Source organism: Paramacrobiotus metropolitanus, unplaced genomic scaffold (genome assembly GCF_019649055.1).
Source record: "Paramacrobiotus metropolitanus isolate TYO unplaced genomic scaffold, Prichtersi_v1.0 Parri_scaffold0000093, whole genome shotgun sequence".
NCBI classification, from domain to species: Eukaryota; Metazoa; Tardigrada; class Eutardigrada; order Parachela; family Macrobiotidae; genus Paramacrobiotus; species Paramacrobiotus metropolitanus.
This window is the reverse complement of record NW_026570313.1, coordinates 288,549-303,652: the sequence shown is the minus strand read 5'-3', so window position 1 is coordinate 303,652 and position 15,104 is coordinate 288,549. Positions and strand designations below refer to the sequence as shown.

The 15,104-nt window shown below is 45.9% G+C and overlaps 5 protein-coding genes across 6 annotated transcripts; 3 read left to right on the top strand and 2 right to left on the bottom strand.

The window, feature by feature from the left end:
• Window positions 1-514: 514 nt before the first annotated feature.
• Window positions 515-2,944, bottom strand: LOC129596615 (uncharacterized). Its single transcript, XM_055493945.1, has 3 exons — window positions 2,691-2,944; window positions 1,744-2,583; window positions 515-1,677 (listed from the first exon to the last, which is right to left on the bottom strand). The coding sequence occupies exons 1-3, from the start codon at window positions 2,764-2,766 to the stop codon at window positions 758-760; spliced, it is 1,836 nt and encodes a 611-aa protein (XP_055349920.1). The 5' UTR covers window positions 2,767-2,944; the 3' UTR covers window positions 515-757.
• Window positions 2,945-5,933: 2,989 nt separating this feature from the next.
• Window positions 5,934-8,045, top strand: LOC129596613 (uncharacterized). The gene is made up of 4 exons (XM_055493941.1): window positions 5,934-6,163; window positions 6,223-6,466; window positions 6,521-6,662; window positions 6,969-8,045. Exons 1-4 carry the CDS (start codon window positions 6,089-6,091, stop codon window positions 7,393-7,395), a joined length of 888 nt encoding a protein of 295 aa, XP_055349916.1. The 5' UTR covers window positions 5,934-6,088; the 3' UTR covers window positions 7,396-8,045.
• Window positions 7,140-10,167, top strand: LOC129596611 (uncharacterized). 2 transcript variants are annotated; one of them, XM_055493938.1, is made up of 5 exons: window positions 7,140-7,277; window positions 8,884-8,963; window positions 9,017-9,260; window positions 9,333-9,474; window positions 9,650-10,167. In XM_055493938.1, the coding sequence occupies exons 1-5, from the start codon at window positions 7,274-7,276 to the stop codon at window positions 10,086-10,088; spliced, it is 909 nt and encodes a 302-aa protein (XP_055349913.1). In that variant the 5' UTR covers window positions 7,140-7,273; the 3' UTR covers window positions 10,089-10,167. The 2 variants fall into 2 exon arrangements, with proteins under 2 accessions (XP_055349913.1, XP_055349915.1); XM_055493940.1 differs by lacking the exon at window positions 7,140-7,277 and adding an exon at window positions 8,781-8,810.
• A 448-nt stretch (window positions 10,168-10,615) lies between these two features.
• LOC129596656 (uncharacterized) lies at window positions 10,616-12,367 on the top strand. Its single transcript, XM_055493991.1, has 2 exons — window positions 10,616-11,292; window positions 11,624-12,367. Exons 1-2 carry the CDS (start codon window positions 10,648-10,650, stop codon window positions 12,128-12,130), a joined length of 1,152 nt encoding a protein of 383 aa, XP_055349966.1. The 5' UTR covers window positions 10,616-10,647; the 3' UTR covers window positions 12,131-12,367.
• Window positions 12,368-13,044: 677 nt separating this feature from the next.
• LOC129596661 (uncharacterized) lies at window positions 13,045-14,276 on the bottom strand. Its single transcript, XM_055493998.1, has 2 exons — window positions 14,099-14,276; window positions 13,045-13,574 (listed from the first exon to the last, which is right to left on the bottom strand). Exons 1-2 carry the CDS (start codon window positions 14,184-14,186, stop codon window positions 13,213-13,215), a joined length of 450 nt encoding a protein of 149 aa, XP_055349973.1. The 5' UTR covers window positions 14,187-14,276; the 3' UTR covers window positions 13,045-13,212.
• Window positions 14,277-15,104: the final 828 nt, after the last annotated feature.

Genomic DNA, 15,104 nt, shown 5'->3' with positions numbered 1-15,104 from the left:
CAAGTAATTCCGCCCTATCAACATAGTTAATGTTAAGCTTCAACTACTTTGCAAATTCCCAATTACTGTGGCAAAGATTTCACTACAGGCCGTTATACTCTGCAGCTGTCTGATACTTTTAGCATAAGTATTGCTCTGTGGTATGCATGTTAACATTGTCAAAAATTTGTTGGATAGTCCAACACAATAAATCGGCCTAACTGAGTAAAACAAATAAGCAGTGGCTGCCTGCAGCGATTCTTCATGAACTGCTCATCATTGTTTTAGATCGTACTTGTATGGTTATTACGTTGACCTGGCTGTTGAAGAGTTACACAAAGAAAAACGTAGAACTGCGTTATTTTTAGTTTAAACAATGTTAAGTTGAATAACCCAATAAAGTCCTCCATATGTCGCTTTGATAGATTATGATAACCCTGTTGCAGAAGATATAGAGCGTCTTAATGTAAATTATTACGTTTCCGGGTACACAGGTACTGCTGATTTAAATAGAGCCGCAAAACTACAGCGTCATCCATGCTGTACGATAGGGGCACACTGTACGACTCTTTGTTCAATTTAAGCCGACAGTACAGTATTTCCATTTTTCTCGGATTAGCACCACTTTCGGTATTTGTCTCTGTAGTGAAAATGTATCCATTTACCTTTGCAAACCTCGAAACACTACAGCAACAGAGTTTAAGACATACTGGGTTTGTCTTCAATAAAATCATAAACTCGTCGACCTTTATAGTCGGCGAGTCGATGCCCTTTAACGTCAGTGACCAATGCAAGGTTCTGCGTGTCGTGAAAAAGCGGTTTCCGTAGTGTTGATGCTGGCGGCAACTCGGGGAATCGGCTGTGCACAGTCTATGGGCAGGAATATGTCTTCGCGATAATACGGCTGGTTGCTGACAAAATCCCGGAAGGCCCAAGCCTCGCCCGCGTGAGTGAGCTGACCGTGCAAGAGCCGCGTGTTATTCGTCCACCATTGCCGGAACCATGCGAAATCGCAGCCGCAGTGCAGTCGCCACACGTAGTCGACGATCCGCGGAGGCAAATCCAAATTTTCAGTTACAGCGTCGGAATAGTCGGAACCGTTCATGTAAAAGAAATCAAACTCCGGCACCAGCAGACGCAGGTCAGGCAGAGCGCCGAACGCGTCGAATTCCAGACTACGCAACGTAGTGTTGCTGAACAATATTTCCCGCAGTTTCGGTAAGCGCTGGAAATCACTCCGTTGCACAACCTGATCGCTGCACTCCATTATACCAAAGTGCAGCAGACTGCTCAGCCGGAGCTCGTCGGCCGTCTGCGTCGCACGACTCCCCGTGCATCCGCCGACGTCGAAGACGACTATTGTCCTCCGAATTGGCGCTAAGTCGGCGGACGTGATATTCCATTCCTGACCGATTACCAACTCTGTTGGTCGCAGTCGTTGCTTGGCCATCCCAAGTGCCAGCTCTCGCATTTCGCGCTTCTGTGCAGCGCCACTGCAGTCAGGTTCCGGTTGTCCTTCGACCTTTTCGGGCGTGAATGGATAATTCTTGCAACTACGGAGTGGTCTGCGCTGTAGGTAATAACATTTGGCAATTGACAATATCTGGCATTCGGTCTCCGTCACCGGCTCAGTCGAAAACGTCGGGAATTCGTCGACGATTTCAGTCCAGTTGAAAGGGCGATCTCCAAGTCCTGGGCCTGAAGCAATCATGAAGCCGTAATGATTAGAAAAAAAAGGTCAAAATCAATTGGCAAGAAACTCACGGAGGCCTTCGTTAACGGAAAAAACTTCCATCGTAAAGTCGACCGAAGCCGATCCGTTGGGAAATGGCGTCGCGGCACAGTCGATCGGCAGAAAAACGTCGCTTTTGCTCATGTCTTCGTTCTTCCACGAATCGTACTCGATGCGATAGACTGAACCTTCCGTCGCTTGCTGCAACAAGCCGTTGACGCGCCACCAACGCCGCAACGGCTCAAACTCGCCGCCGCAGTGCAACCGCATCAAATACGCTTGCACGTCTTCCGGGAAGAGCTCCATTTGACTGAATCCGCGCTCCAGCGAAAGCAGCCGCAGTCCGGGCAAGTCCGCGAAGGTGCCGGTTTCGAGGGACTCCAGTGTGCAGTTGACGAACTGGATCAGGCGCAGCTTGATCGACGGCCAAAAGTCCGCTCGTCGCACGTCCAACGAGCGGCAGTCATGCGCGCCGAACTCCAGCAGATGCGGCATTCGCAGCTGGGCCAGCTTCTTCGTGGCGCGCGAGGAGCGACAGTTGCGCAGGTGAAAGACCACGGTCTGTCGGCGGACCGGTGCCAGGCTGTCGAAGGATATCTGCGGTCCGTCGTTCAGACTGATAGAGACCGCTTTCAGGGGCGGTTGCGACAGGGCCAGCGCTAATTTGTGCACTTCCTCGATGGGCGCTGCATCGCTGCAGTTAATGGCCAGGCCGTGGTTCTGGGCGCAGGCCAACGAGTTGCCGATGTTGGTGCGCACGCCGCAGTGGGCGGTGAACTGCAGCTCGCACTGGTCGCGGGTCATCGGTTCCGTGTTGAAGTCAGGTAGCGGGGAGATAACACCGTCACTGTCACTGTTGAATTCGTCACCATCTATTCAAAAAAAGCGTCACAGTAATCATTACGGATTCCTTGCTACTAAGTTTCGAAAATATGCATGCATCTCAACGCCAGAGCTAATCTTTTTTTGGGACTCTTACCTTTGCTTTTGCCAGCGGAGGAGTGCAACAGTGCCAGAAGAACTGCGCACGTAAGCACATTCACTGACGAAAGCATAAGTACTGATTCCACCGACGAATCTGACAAAGTTGCAACGGAGTTCTCGCTCGTTTAACGTGACCACTAAATCTTCGCTGAAATTCCTTGAAAGACTGAATAGCTGGACATGGCAGGTTTTGCACATCGTTCCATGCACAACAACGATGAAGATTAATAACAACAACTTTCAGGGCGGCTTTCTAATCACCGCTACTCTGTTGAAAATCGCTTTAGGCAGATGCATTAGCTTTTCTTGGAGATGTGCTGATGTTGTAATAATCCGAGAGTGCTGACTCAACTTCAAGTGCAGCTGTGCTACAGCAGTAAGAGACGCATTATTGCTGTGATTCAGCGTAACAATAATTAATCTTAACGAAATCTGCAAGAGACAGTAAAATGAACGCTTTTCTTGTTGTAATTATGCGGATGTTGGCAAGAAACCGTGGCATCCCCGAGGCCTATCCGGACGATAATTCGTTTTATAGCGGTGCCTTTCAGTCGCTTAGTATATTTTGCGGACTGTGTTTTAGATCTGTATGGCGGAGATACGGCCGATTTGTATTACATTCGCCATAACGATTGCCGAACGCTAAGAATCGCATGCATACAGCATACAGTTACGCATACAGGTAGTCATACATGCAGTCGGATCACATAAGAATGCCAGTTCCTGTTTCTGCTTGTAGGTAAATAGCAGTTTTTTCGGACTTTGACAGTTTGATGACATTAATACATCCTTCGCAGTACGAAAATATCACATGCAAATTACCTATGTAACGAAGTGTTTTGGTGGTGAGACGGGTACACTTTTTAATAATTGGTCATCCAGAAATGACTGAAATGCTATGGTTATACGTACTGTGTTCTAAACACTGTAAAACGCCCATTACTGAACATTTCTGCTATTAAACAACGTCGAAATTCGACTCCTAAACTATACTTGTACAGATCGAGATCCGATGATCTGTGAGTAGCATATGAAAAGGTGTGTCTATGTGAACCGACCACATCATGCGGAAAACATGTATCCAAACCTAGCGAACGGCACACGGGTGCCGAGAGTCACTAACGCAAGAGAATTCGATTATACTTTGTATACTGCTGATGATGCTTTTATTTAAGCAGCAATAAAGCTTTTAACAAGAAAACAGCAGTTCAGGAAATAACTATGATGTGAAACAATTTATAAAAGGTCGTGCTTGCAGGTAAGGCAGTGCCGAATGATAGTCAAAAGTAGTGCTCGAGAAGATAGTGCACCGAACGAAAGGTAATGAATACGGATTTCAAGATTGGGATATGTAGAGTAATGAGTGGCCACCAAAAATTAATTAGGCAGATTTGTTTTGGTATCTTTTTTGCGCTTTGCTGCGCGTAATTTGTTCGTCTGTTCGACGGGACACATCGCATCAACTCAACTGCAAAGGAAGGTATCAGTGGAATCCCGGAAAGTAACAGCACATCCATTGCTGAAGATTCACAGTAGGAATCAACCGATAGCGAGACACCCACGCAGCGGACCTCGGCGGGAAATATTCGTGCGCATGTTCTCAGCTAGACAATCTGGTCCAGGACAGCCTATGGCTTATCCGTTAGGCAGGTAGTTGGATGTTCCTCCTCTTCTCACTGACCGAATTCCTGTTGCCCGAGCGCCTGCAGGTGCCGACACTGTCGATCGTTTTCAGGGGATACTTTGCGTGGATAACGAGGATGGATACCAACAAGCAGACGGCTAAATCAGCTGGGGTACCGGCTATGGGGAATTCTTCCGTGGAAAACGATTTCCAGCTCAGCGGGAAAGCTGGTATCAGCAAAGCGACAAATGCGGGAACACCATGCACTTGTGTCGAGATATGGGGAAGAAAAACGAGAAACTGTCAGCATCTTACATGTAAAGGACGTGGATGACGAAGCATAGGTGACTGGAAAGGGCGCGGAGAGGATGGCTTTACAATTCTATATAAGCAACAACGAATGCTCGACGCCGAATTCAGTAATCTTTGTTAGGCAATCGATGTGCATATCGCTGATTCGTTAGCTTACATTCATTTACTATAGATATATCTATAAAGCCACAACAATCCTTTATTTTGTGGTGCTGCAGATCTACAGACGGTAGTTACAAACTGTACTACTGGTTTCTGGGATTTTTTTAGAATTTCAACTTGGTAGTGTTGCCAGATAGGTGTCGCACTAAAGATCGGTTATTTGTACCATTGACTGACATAGTCTCCGAAGATTGGTTAATTTATGTTGCAGTCTGTCGGTGGCTGCTGTCTGCTTATGGTCACCGAAATAATCGACTTTTCGTGCAAATGCTAAGAATTCTTTTCACCGAAAACTGACTCGCTGTTTTTCCTAATGTTAATGGGAAGTCTACGTTGGCGTGGAGACTGAACAACATCAGAAACCGGCTAACCGAAGCCGGAAACGACATTCTTAGTAGCAGTTCGCTTGCTGTTTTTCGCAATGCACTGAAGCATGTTACCATTGCCTGACTGCCTTCCTTTTCTTAGTAATTCTCTTGTATTAATGGCTTTTGCTCTAAATTCATACTGTTGTCTGTCATTTAGCCAGGTTTAAAATCCCACGCTAGATTCGATCCTAGCTTTCAATGGGTTACCTGCCTGCCGTACAATAATACACTCAGTAATGCATTTGCTACTTTACTGAACTGGAGACACAGCGTTTCCGCTTTGTATTAAGACGACTGTGCTTGCATTAAACAATACCTCTGATAACTTAAACCAAAGATTCTCACTAACAACGCGTATGCATGCCTAATAAGATCTTAAATTTAATATGAATATGTCGGCGTGGTGCAATTGCACTTAAATGCGCTATCCTTTTTCCCGGTAGAAATCATTGCTGTACTTTAGCGTCGTTATATTGTTTGACTGAATGGCATTGGTATGTTACACGATTAAGGTTTCCGACAATCCTGTAAACCGGTTTTTCCTGCCGTTCCAACCAAGTCTTTCACGTGGAGACAAGAGTCTAGCACGTACAAGGTACAACTACCCAAGCCAGCGTTATCGGCACGTCGTACTTCACTGTACTGATTAATTTTGGCAGCCGCCCATAATAACCTGCATGAACAGCATTAGTACTTTTGCAGTTTCACTTTAACAAGCCTTCGAGAGACTCCAGCGCATGACGGAAACGATTAGTAAGCATATATTCCTTGCCGGTGCGCACACAGCTCACATACCTATTAATTTTTGGTAACAGCTGGTGAATGCTGTAGCGTGTACAGTGTATGTACTTAAAAGTTCGCAACTGATCAGCGCAGCATTCCGTTCTCAACCCGTTTTAAAGTGGGTGGATCCATCGTGCCGGTAAAATGCTGATCCTAACGAAAGGGCAGCTGACCGACATCCTTCCCACACTGGAAGGGGATTTCCCGCGCAGTCTATCGGTAATAGATACAGCTGATATTCTGTCACTTTATCAAGTAAAACATCGCAATCACGATAGATTTACCACATGGTACGCAACACCGTCCGCGGCAAATTCGCCTGGCCCGGAATGGAATTCGTGGTGGACGCTTTTCCCGATTTTTCCGTATGCATCTGTCGACCGAGGGACGACCGGAAAGACTACGTACCGCTGATAAACATTTACGATGTGCTGATCTACTCCAAAGACGCAAATGTTCTGAGGAAAATACTGTTTGAATGCCCAAACACGCTGGACTGGACCAACGAGATCCTTTTCGAAGGTCTATTCGACGCTTCTGTTGTGTCGACGCACAGCTGATCTGCTCTGTTGACAGATATTATGGAACCTGAGTATCTCGTACTCTTAGAAGACGGCCAAGGTTTCCGTGGTGGCAGCTTTGACCATCTCGTCGTCCGCGACGGATTCCCGCCGGGAAAAGTAGCCTACTCTTTTGACTTGCCAAATCTCAATTTGGAGTATGTTCTTCAATGTCTTTTCCATAAGGAAGGCTTTCACTAAATACTTTTCTGCCCGGAATTAAAACTTTTATAGCTGTTATAGAAGCTGCCTATTTTTCACGTTCCCAAATTTGTATGGTGGGTGTTTATTTCGCTAAGTCGTATAGGCAGACGAATGGATAAACCACCGTAGTATGAGCTAACAATAAGCATGTTTTAATAAATTCCAATCCATTTTTCATCCCAGTGTTTTTTTCTTAATATTTTATCTTATACGCTAAAATGTTTCTTGCATTTTTATCCATACTTCTCCTGTTAATACAGGTGCTCCGTCCCACCCGGTTTTCGCCTGGGAAGTTTGGGCGTAGAACACGTAGCCCAAATCGCCCGCGAACGTAGTCTCGGTAACCCAGAGAATACCGAGAAGCACCTGCGCTACTTAATTGAACACGGCTTCCTCACCGCGGCGCTGTTCGTCGACGGACAAAATGAGCCTATAGCGCACTGCGTGTACCGGCCGGAAGGTGCCCTGGGAGCGGGATACGTTGATCCGGCGTACCGAAAACGCGGCTTCTACCAGTTGGTGCTGAAAGCGCTGCTGCGGACACTGCGAGACATGGGCGAGATCAATGTGTGGGTGAATACGATGCGGTTTAACACTACCTCGCAGCAGAGTATGGCGGCCGTGGGCGGGAAAGAGTTTAAGGGTCACCCCATGCACGTTATTATCTACACGCCGGCCAATAGTTGAACTCCATCGTGGTTAAGGATTTTATACTGTATGTTTTCCAAGGATCATTGTGATTTATTAGACAACACGATCACCCGAATAACACAACAAGCAGGCGGGTCACATTATGTGACCCGGGCAAATGTGTAACCTTTAACATAACAACAACAGATACGTTCTAACTTCTAAGAGAGCGTCCCGATTACATCGGTAATTTGGTAGTGCTGCTCTGTTGAAAACAGCTTAAATTGCTTTACCATTAGAGGCTCAGCCCAAACTATTGTAATTTAGACACATGTTCCTGCTACGCTTCGGTCATGCCGTGCCCGAAAAAAGCGAGTGCTCTTTCCTAGTGAAATATGGTAGTTAAACCTTTAATAAGTATCATGGTACGAGTACAAACTATGCACCAGAACAAAACGGCATTTACAAAAGAAACACTTCCTCTATGCTTTCCTAATCGGGGATGGTACCCATTACACAAATCGCGTTTCCCCGTTGTATTTGCATAGATATTGTTACGGCCGTGGTGTTGACAAGTGGACGGCGGCTATCGTGGCTTTGATTAATTGTCCATGTGCATGGTTTGCATCCTCATTAATACGAGTATTATTATGACCATATCTGTGTGAAGATATTTATGGCCATATGTGTGTGAAGACATTTATGTCTTTACCGGAATTTTTCCTTATCTGTGTAAGATCTGACCGCTGGTCGAGTGGGAATAATGAGGAGGCAGGATGAATGAGACCTGCATCTGTGACTAATGGGAAACACAGTGATGGGATTGGTGCATGTGTTTTTCTAGCTTTGTGGCTGTATGCGAATATGAGCATATTGATGTGGTACGATTATATAAGTTGATGCAACTGTGGGAAGGCGGCACAGTTGTCGGGAGTGCAGCTGTCATGGTGGAAATAAAAGTTAATCTTTTTCCCTTAGTGAACGTTGGGCGCAAACACATTGTGGCGCAAACGTAGTGCATAAAGGGTTTTATCAATATTCGCTGTTTAAAAAACTCTTTCGCCCGCTTTTGGCCAGTTGAAGTCGCTATACCGTTTCCAACGGTTTCCACTAGCTTTTTAGTACCGTCTCCATAAGGTCCGTAAATTTCGAAGGCTGCCGAAAATTTCGAAGTGAATTATTAATTTTGGAACTTGAATGCCACTAAGCGCTTAGCGTATGTAGGCTTTATCAGTAATTAACGCTTCGCGGTACTACAGTAACTGACAGTTGCGTATAACAAACACTTTACAGCGCATTATCCGCAGTCTTGTCTAGTAATCAACCTTGATACGAGTACCTTTCATTTTATCATTCCGGTGAAATTCAGTGATTAGTAAGCGTTTGATGTGTCTGCCGTTACGCTCGCATACAGCACTTGCCGGTACAGTCATCCGCATCAGCATGTAAAAGTTTGTCGAAAAGAAGCGCTGGTATCACCACAACTTCGCCCACTTTCTTTCCGGCCCGTAGATTTATTACGTTACTTGTTATTTCATTTTGCAGGCAAAATGTTAGTCCTAATGAAAGAGCAGCTGATCGAAATTCTCCCCACGCTAGAAGCGGATTTCCCGCGCAGTCTGTCGGTAAGAGACTCACATCCTGTCGCGATATCAAGTTTAGCATTGTATACCCTTAGATTTATCACATGATACGCAACACTGTCCGCGGAAAATTCGCCTGGCCCGGAATAGAATTCGTGGTCGACGCTTTTCCGGATTTCGCCGTGTGTATCTGCCGACCGCGGAACGACCGGAAAGATTACGTTCCGCTGAAGAACGGCTACGACGTACTGATATATTCTAAAGATGCCAGTGTGCTGAGGAAAATGCTCTACGGATGCCCAGATACGCTGGACTGGACCAATGACATCCTTTTCGAAGGTTCTCCTAATAAACAATGCATTCGACGCTTTCTCTAAGTGTCGGTGCATAACTGATCTGCTGTGTTAACAGATATTACGGAACCCGAGCATCTTGTCCTCTTAGAAGACGGACAAGGTTTTCATGGTGGTCGCTTTGACCATCTCGTTGTCCAAGAAGGGTTCCCGCCGGGAAAAATAGCTTACGCTCTGGACTTGCCGAATCTCGATTTAGAGTGAGCTTTTCCATAATTTCGCAGTCATAAAGCAAAAGCCTTTTTTTTCTGGTAAACAATTCGGAATTATTGCATGATTTCGTACATAATTTCGTACATTTATTCATTGACTAATTAGCACTGTATGCAAAGATAATTTTGTCTGTTTGTTTTACGCAACGGTTTGTTAACGAAGACACTCGGTCCCGCCCGGTTTTTGCCTGGGGAGCTTGGGCGTCGAGCACGTGACCAAGATTGCCCGCGAGCGCAGTTACGGTAACACGGAGAACAACGAGAAAAGTCTCCGCTACATGATTGAGCAGGGCTTCCCGAACGCGGCGCTCTTCGTCCAAGGGACAACTGAGCCGTTAGCGTACTGCTTGTACCGATCGGAAGGAATTCTGGCAACGGGATACGTTAATCCGGCGTACCGGCAACGTGGATTCTACCAGCTGGTCCTGAAAGCGTTGATGCGGAAGCTGCGGGACCTGGGCGAGATCAGCGTGTGGGTGATGACGATGCAGTTTAATGTCACCTCACAGAAGAGTTTGACGGCCGTTGGTGGGAAGGAGTTTAAAGGGAAGATCATGCATGCGATAACTTATACGTCTGCTAACAACTTAACTTCATCGTAATGCCAGTTTAGTTCCTGCCGTGCCGTTGCTTGTTAATGAGAGTTTGAAAACCGGCAGAAATCGAAAAACATTAAAAAATCATGCCTACATCGGAACGTCTGCCGAAAAGAAGCAAGGCTATCGCTAGTACAATATCTGGGTTAACTGGATTACACAAATTAGCCCTCAAAACTTCCATAATTGTCTTCGCTGCTACATAAAAGTAGCTACGTACTAGCCACTCATAAAATTCATAACTGCTTATAAATCATAATTAATTGTTGGAGTTTGACGCAGTTTGACGCCTTGCATTGTGTGTGAACTGCAAAGCTAGCAGAAACAAGTCAATCACCAAACCAGCTGACTAAAACCGATGAATGTTTTTTCGGGCAACTTATACGCGTCGGCACCGAGGTCGCGTTCCGGTTTAATAGAAATCTGATGTGTATAAATTATCGCTTTCGGCTAACTTCCGCATCATCAGGCATGCTCAGCGCTGCATGTTCGCGTTGCCGCATCCGTATTGCGATTATCAGTAGACGCGCTGTAGAGACTAACTGTCAACGTCACTCCCATTACAATGTATGGTTTCCAGTTGCTAACACTAGCAGTGTACGCTGCGTTTTCTAATGTGGACATCGCGTTGGCTTTTGCTGAGGGCTGCTACGGCTGCTCCAGTTCTCGTGATGCTTGTTCCAGTTACGTTCTGCCGGCCTGCAGCGCCGACTCCGCGTTAACGTCCTGCAGCTGCGCCACAGCGTCCAGCTACAATGTCAGTCAGATCGCCGACAACATTACGGATTTGTCCATTGGAGATATGGCGGATAAGAAGCAATGCGATCGCAGCTGTTTACTTAGCACTTTCCTGCCGCTTCCGTCCCGGCCGCGTTTGCACACCGTTCGGCTGTTCAGCATCTGGGTGGCCCCAGATGATCAACCGTTCCCCGTTAACCGCTTTTTGAGTAACGTCAAAGGCAGATTAACCATGCTGGACCTGTATGATATTTATTTGCCGGTACTGACACGCGACACCTTAGCCGGTTTCGAACGGCTGCAGATTCTTAACTTACAGCGCAACCGCATGGCGAACATCGCCGTTGACGCTTTTGGCGCATTAAATCCGCTGCCGGGACGCATGCCGCAGCTAAGTCGCGTCTGGATCGCCGAAAACAGCATTTCGCACGTGGATTGGTCAATATGGAAGCCAGTGGCTGTCAGCTTAACGGTACGATTTACTTCGGAGCATGACTACGCGCTTGTCACTCTAGAGACAAATGGTTTTTCAATGTTTACCCAAACCTGTCACATCAAAGGTTTGAGAAGCTTTCGAAAATTTTCTTTTTTTACTTCACTGTAAGGTTTTAATTGTTTACTAAATGTTTTGAACAGTTCAGTTTGGCCCGGGTGGAAGTACCAAATTACTTTGCCGGGCCTCTGCGATTTCTATGCCTAAAACTGTCCCCTGCCGCACTCTAGGGTACCCGTTTCGTGTCAACAGAAAATGCAGACATTTGTCTATAAAGCCAGGGAACTAAAGGTGTTTATTTTTTTTTCAGCATATTTCTCTGGAGAACGACGGAATCCGCGAAATTTTTTTTAGCCGCTACTTTGCCCTGTCCCGTCTGGAGACATTGTATCTTGATGACAACCAGCTGACGAGTATCAGCGATGACCTTCTGGCAAGTATATCTGCACCGGACGGGCGACCATACCTGCGACTGGGATACAATCCGTTGTGTTTGCACGATGGGGAGTGCGACTGCGCTAGCATGAGCAGTGTGTGGGCGTGGTATCAGCAGCCAACGCGTCTAGCCTACCCGGAGCCAGGCATGAACTATCTCTATGTACTGCCCGACGCGCTGACCTGTGGAAATTATACTACCGACCCTTGGGAGCGTGAAAGAGGAAACGTTAAGTTCGTGCCTATTGCCAACGTCACACGCAGTTACCGTTCCTATCAACTGCTGGATCTGGCACAACGACGCAGTGGCCTGCGTCTGACGGACAGTTGGCTGTCACCGTTGGAGACGGCCTATTTGTCACAACTAGGCCATCGTCCTTGAATCCAGGTGTAGTGTGGTTCAGTGCCAGCGATCCACACTAAAGATAATACGAAAGTATCATATTCGCATACAGCTCTGCCACGTTACGCCTCGGATAATGATCCAGTGCACCACACGTATTACGCGAGTAGTGCATGATTACCTAAAGGGATTGAAACCCGGATGAACCCGAATCTTTAAATAAGTTGAAGTTGCCCATTCCATTTCTAAATTAGATTTAGTTTTCTTTCTTCTTTCGCTCGCACGGGACGTTCTAATAAAAATTACACCAGCGACCTGGCTGCACAATGATCGGGTGTTGCTCGCTTCTGGTAATCGTAATCGTAGCTGCTTCGTGACCTCGCATCTTTTTCCCACCCGAACAAACGCAAGCTCCCTCGAAGCGGTGAAAATCAGTTCCAATTGAGATGCTCTAAGAGCATCGTTTCAATACGCTAACATACGTCTGGACTTCTTTAGAAAATTTGCAGAAATCATGATCTGCATTGACATTGGCTGTGGTTGATGAAGGTGTATATGTTTTAGGTGGGAATTATAGAGTGTGTTATAACAGGTTACTGTATTGGTCTAGACACGGAAACCGGTACGCGAAAGCAAATGCCTTCGGCATTCCCGATGCGTTGGTGCAGACGTGCAGCATGCCTCTTGGCTCTTAGCAGTCGAATGTAATTATGTCTGTGGTGGTAAACATGTCTGTGTTAAGGTTTATGATGCAAAAAGCGATACACCATGTGACCATGGTGAACCGTAATATTGTCGGAAAACGAGAATCAACAGCTGATAAATCTGGCGGCATATCTTAAGTGCTGGAGTGGAGTAACCGCAGTAACCGCACCTTACTTAACGCAGTCCTTGGTGTTATTCGCCTTTTACGGCAAAGTTTCAAGACCACCGGAGGATAACCTGGATAAGCTTGTTTGCATTTTAATTTGTTAGTGAGCCATTAAACGCTTAAACACCCCAGCATTTTGAAATCACCAGATAAAGCCTTAAAATTTCCAACGCTCTCAAAATATTGCACCAATGACAACAGCCTACAGTAACGGTTAAATTGACCAGGCTCCAAGCTGGACAGCGTTTGCTTAGGCCTTGCCCTTGCCTTTGTTGCCGGCTGCCTGGTTGTTCTTTTTGACGGGAGCGGGCGTGGCCGATGGGCGGGGATTGTCTTTCTTCGCCGGCGGCTTGACAGCAGCGCTCTTGGCGTTGGTGCCAGTGCCGGCGTTGGAGGCGGGACAGTGGCAGACCGGGCACTGTGGCGGCCGGTTGGAAGCAGCAGAAGGAGCGCTGTGGGCAGCCGGTGGAGCGCCGTGAATAGCCGGTGTCTGGCGGCTACCTTGGGCCTTGTTTAGCCAGGGATTATTCCGCAGCCGGTCGTCCATGATGTTAGGCGACAGCGGCTGCCAGTTAGACATGCCGCCGTTTGCGCCACCATTGAAGGCGTTATCTGCGATATGACATGCGCATTAACAGGTTTATTGTTTTATTCTAGGAAAACGACCTGTGCAGTTACGGAAAATTTACCCACCGTCAAAGTTACGAGTTACAGGGAGCCTGCGAGTTACACTATTCATGCAAGTAAACGGAGTTTCGGGTTATATACCGCTAGTTACGCTACCATTATATGCAGATTTGTGCGAGTTACGCTAGAGTCACGTTAATTACGTGTTTTCAAGTTACGCTACAAAGTTATGTGTTTAACTCGATAACTCGAAAATAACTCGCGCCAAAATAATTAGTTAAAACTAAGTGCACAGATCTGTTCGGAAATACCAATTTTCAGACTTAAATTCACCTTCCTTTGATACCCGGCTTTGGTAATTTAAAACCAAATATAAAAAATCAAATAAAAAAGTGGACCATGTTTTGAAATACAGTAGGAGAATATCCGTTCTTCTAGTAAAATATAATCACCATTTATCACAGATTTAATAAGGCAATTTGTACACCGAATTACAGCAAGGCACTCACTCTGCCCCCAGTTGGGAAAGTCGGCCCAGCAGCTGCTCCAACCGGCAATGGCCACAATAAACCCGACGAAGAGGATAGAACACGGCATTGTAGAAACGAACGCGGTAAGTAGAGTATCGAAATTTTGATACCGTCGGTAAAGTTGGCAAAAATAAATAATTATTGACGCTACAGCGCGGTTTTGTTGCCACTGCGCAAAGAATTATGGCCAACATTCGATGCAAAACACCAGCTCCGATGAGACATATTTTTTTATCAGCGTTTTTCATGCTAATTACAATCCGGTTTCTATCGAGTATCGATTTTGGAAAAAAAACTAGAAGCGGTAATCATCCGGAAAGAAAGCAGGAAACAAGAAGCAACAATTGTAATTAGAAATATTATTCATGAACGATACTGTAGACGTCTGTACGTTAACTAACCGACACTGGAAAAGGCCAGTCGTGGAGCGTATACAATATTTCGATACATTACTCCTAGGGTAGTCAAACTACATCTGGGTGCAGACATCCCACCAGGTGAGTGGAAGTATTTGCTGATAAAATTAAAATTCTTTTAAATTGTTAACTGGCATTGCGTAACAGTATTTTCTCGGACAGACTGCGCTCGACATATGTGTAAAACCTTTCGTTTAGACTGGCGGTACAACCCAGCCCAGGTTTTCTCAAAAAGTAAAATTCTAATAATTATTGTTTTACACTGATTACACAGCCACAGCGGCTCAGCGTACAGACACATTATTATTATTATTATTACAGCACAAGAGCAGACAACCCCGAAGGGACTTCAGGTCTGGTCGAACAAAATAATTTTCTGTTAATGTTAAAAAAAAAACATTTAGGAGAGATTAACAGATCTGAGTATAAATTTAAAATAAGGTACAGAACTAGCTTCGAGAATTTTAAGATTAACAGCAAGAATTTTATCCAGAAGACGCTCTAGCCGCATTTCCATAGTTGACCCTCCGATAACTTTCTTTAACATACTTGTAAAAAAGTGCCGTTTC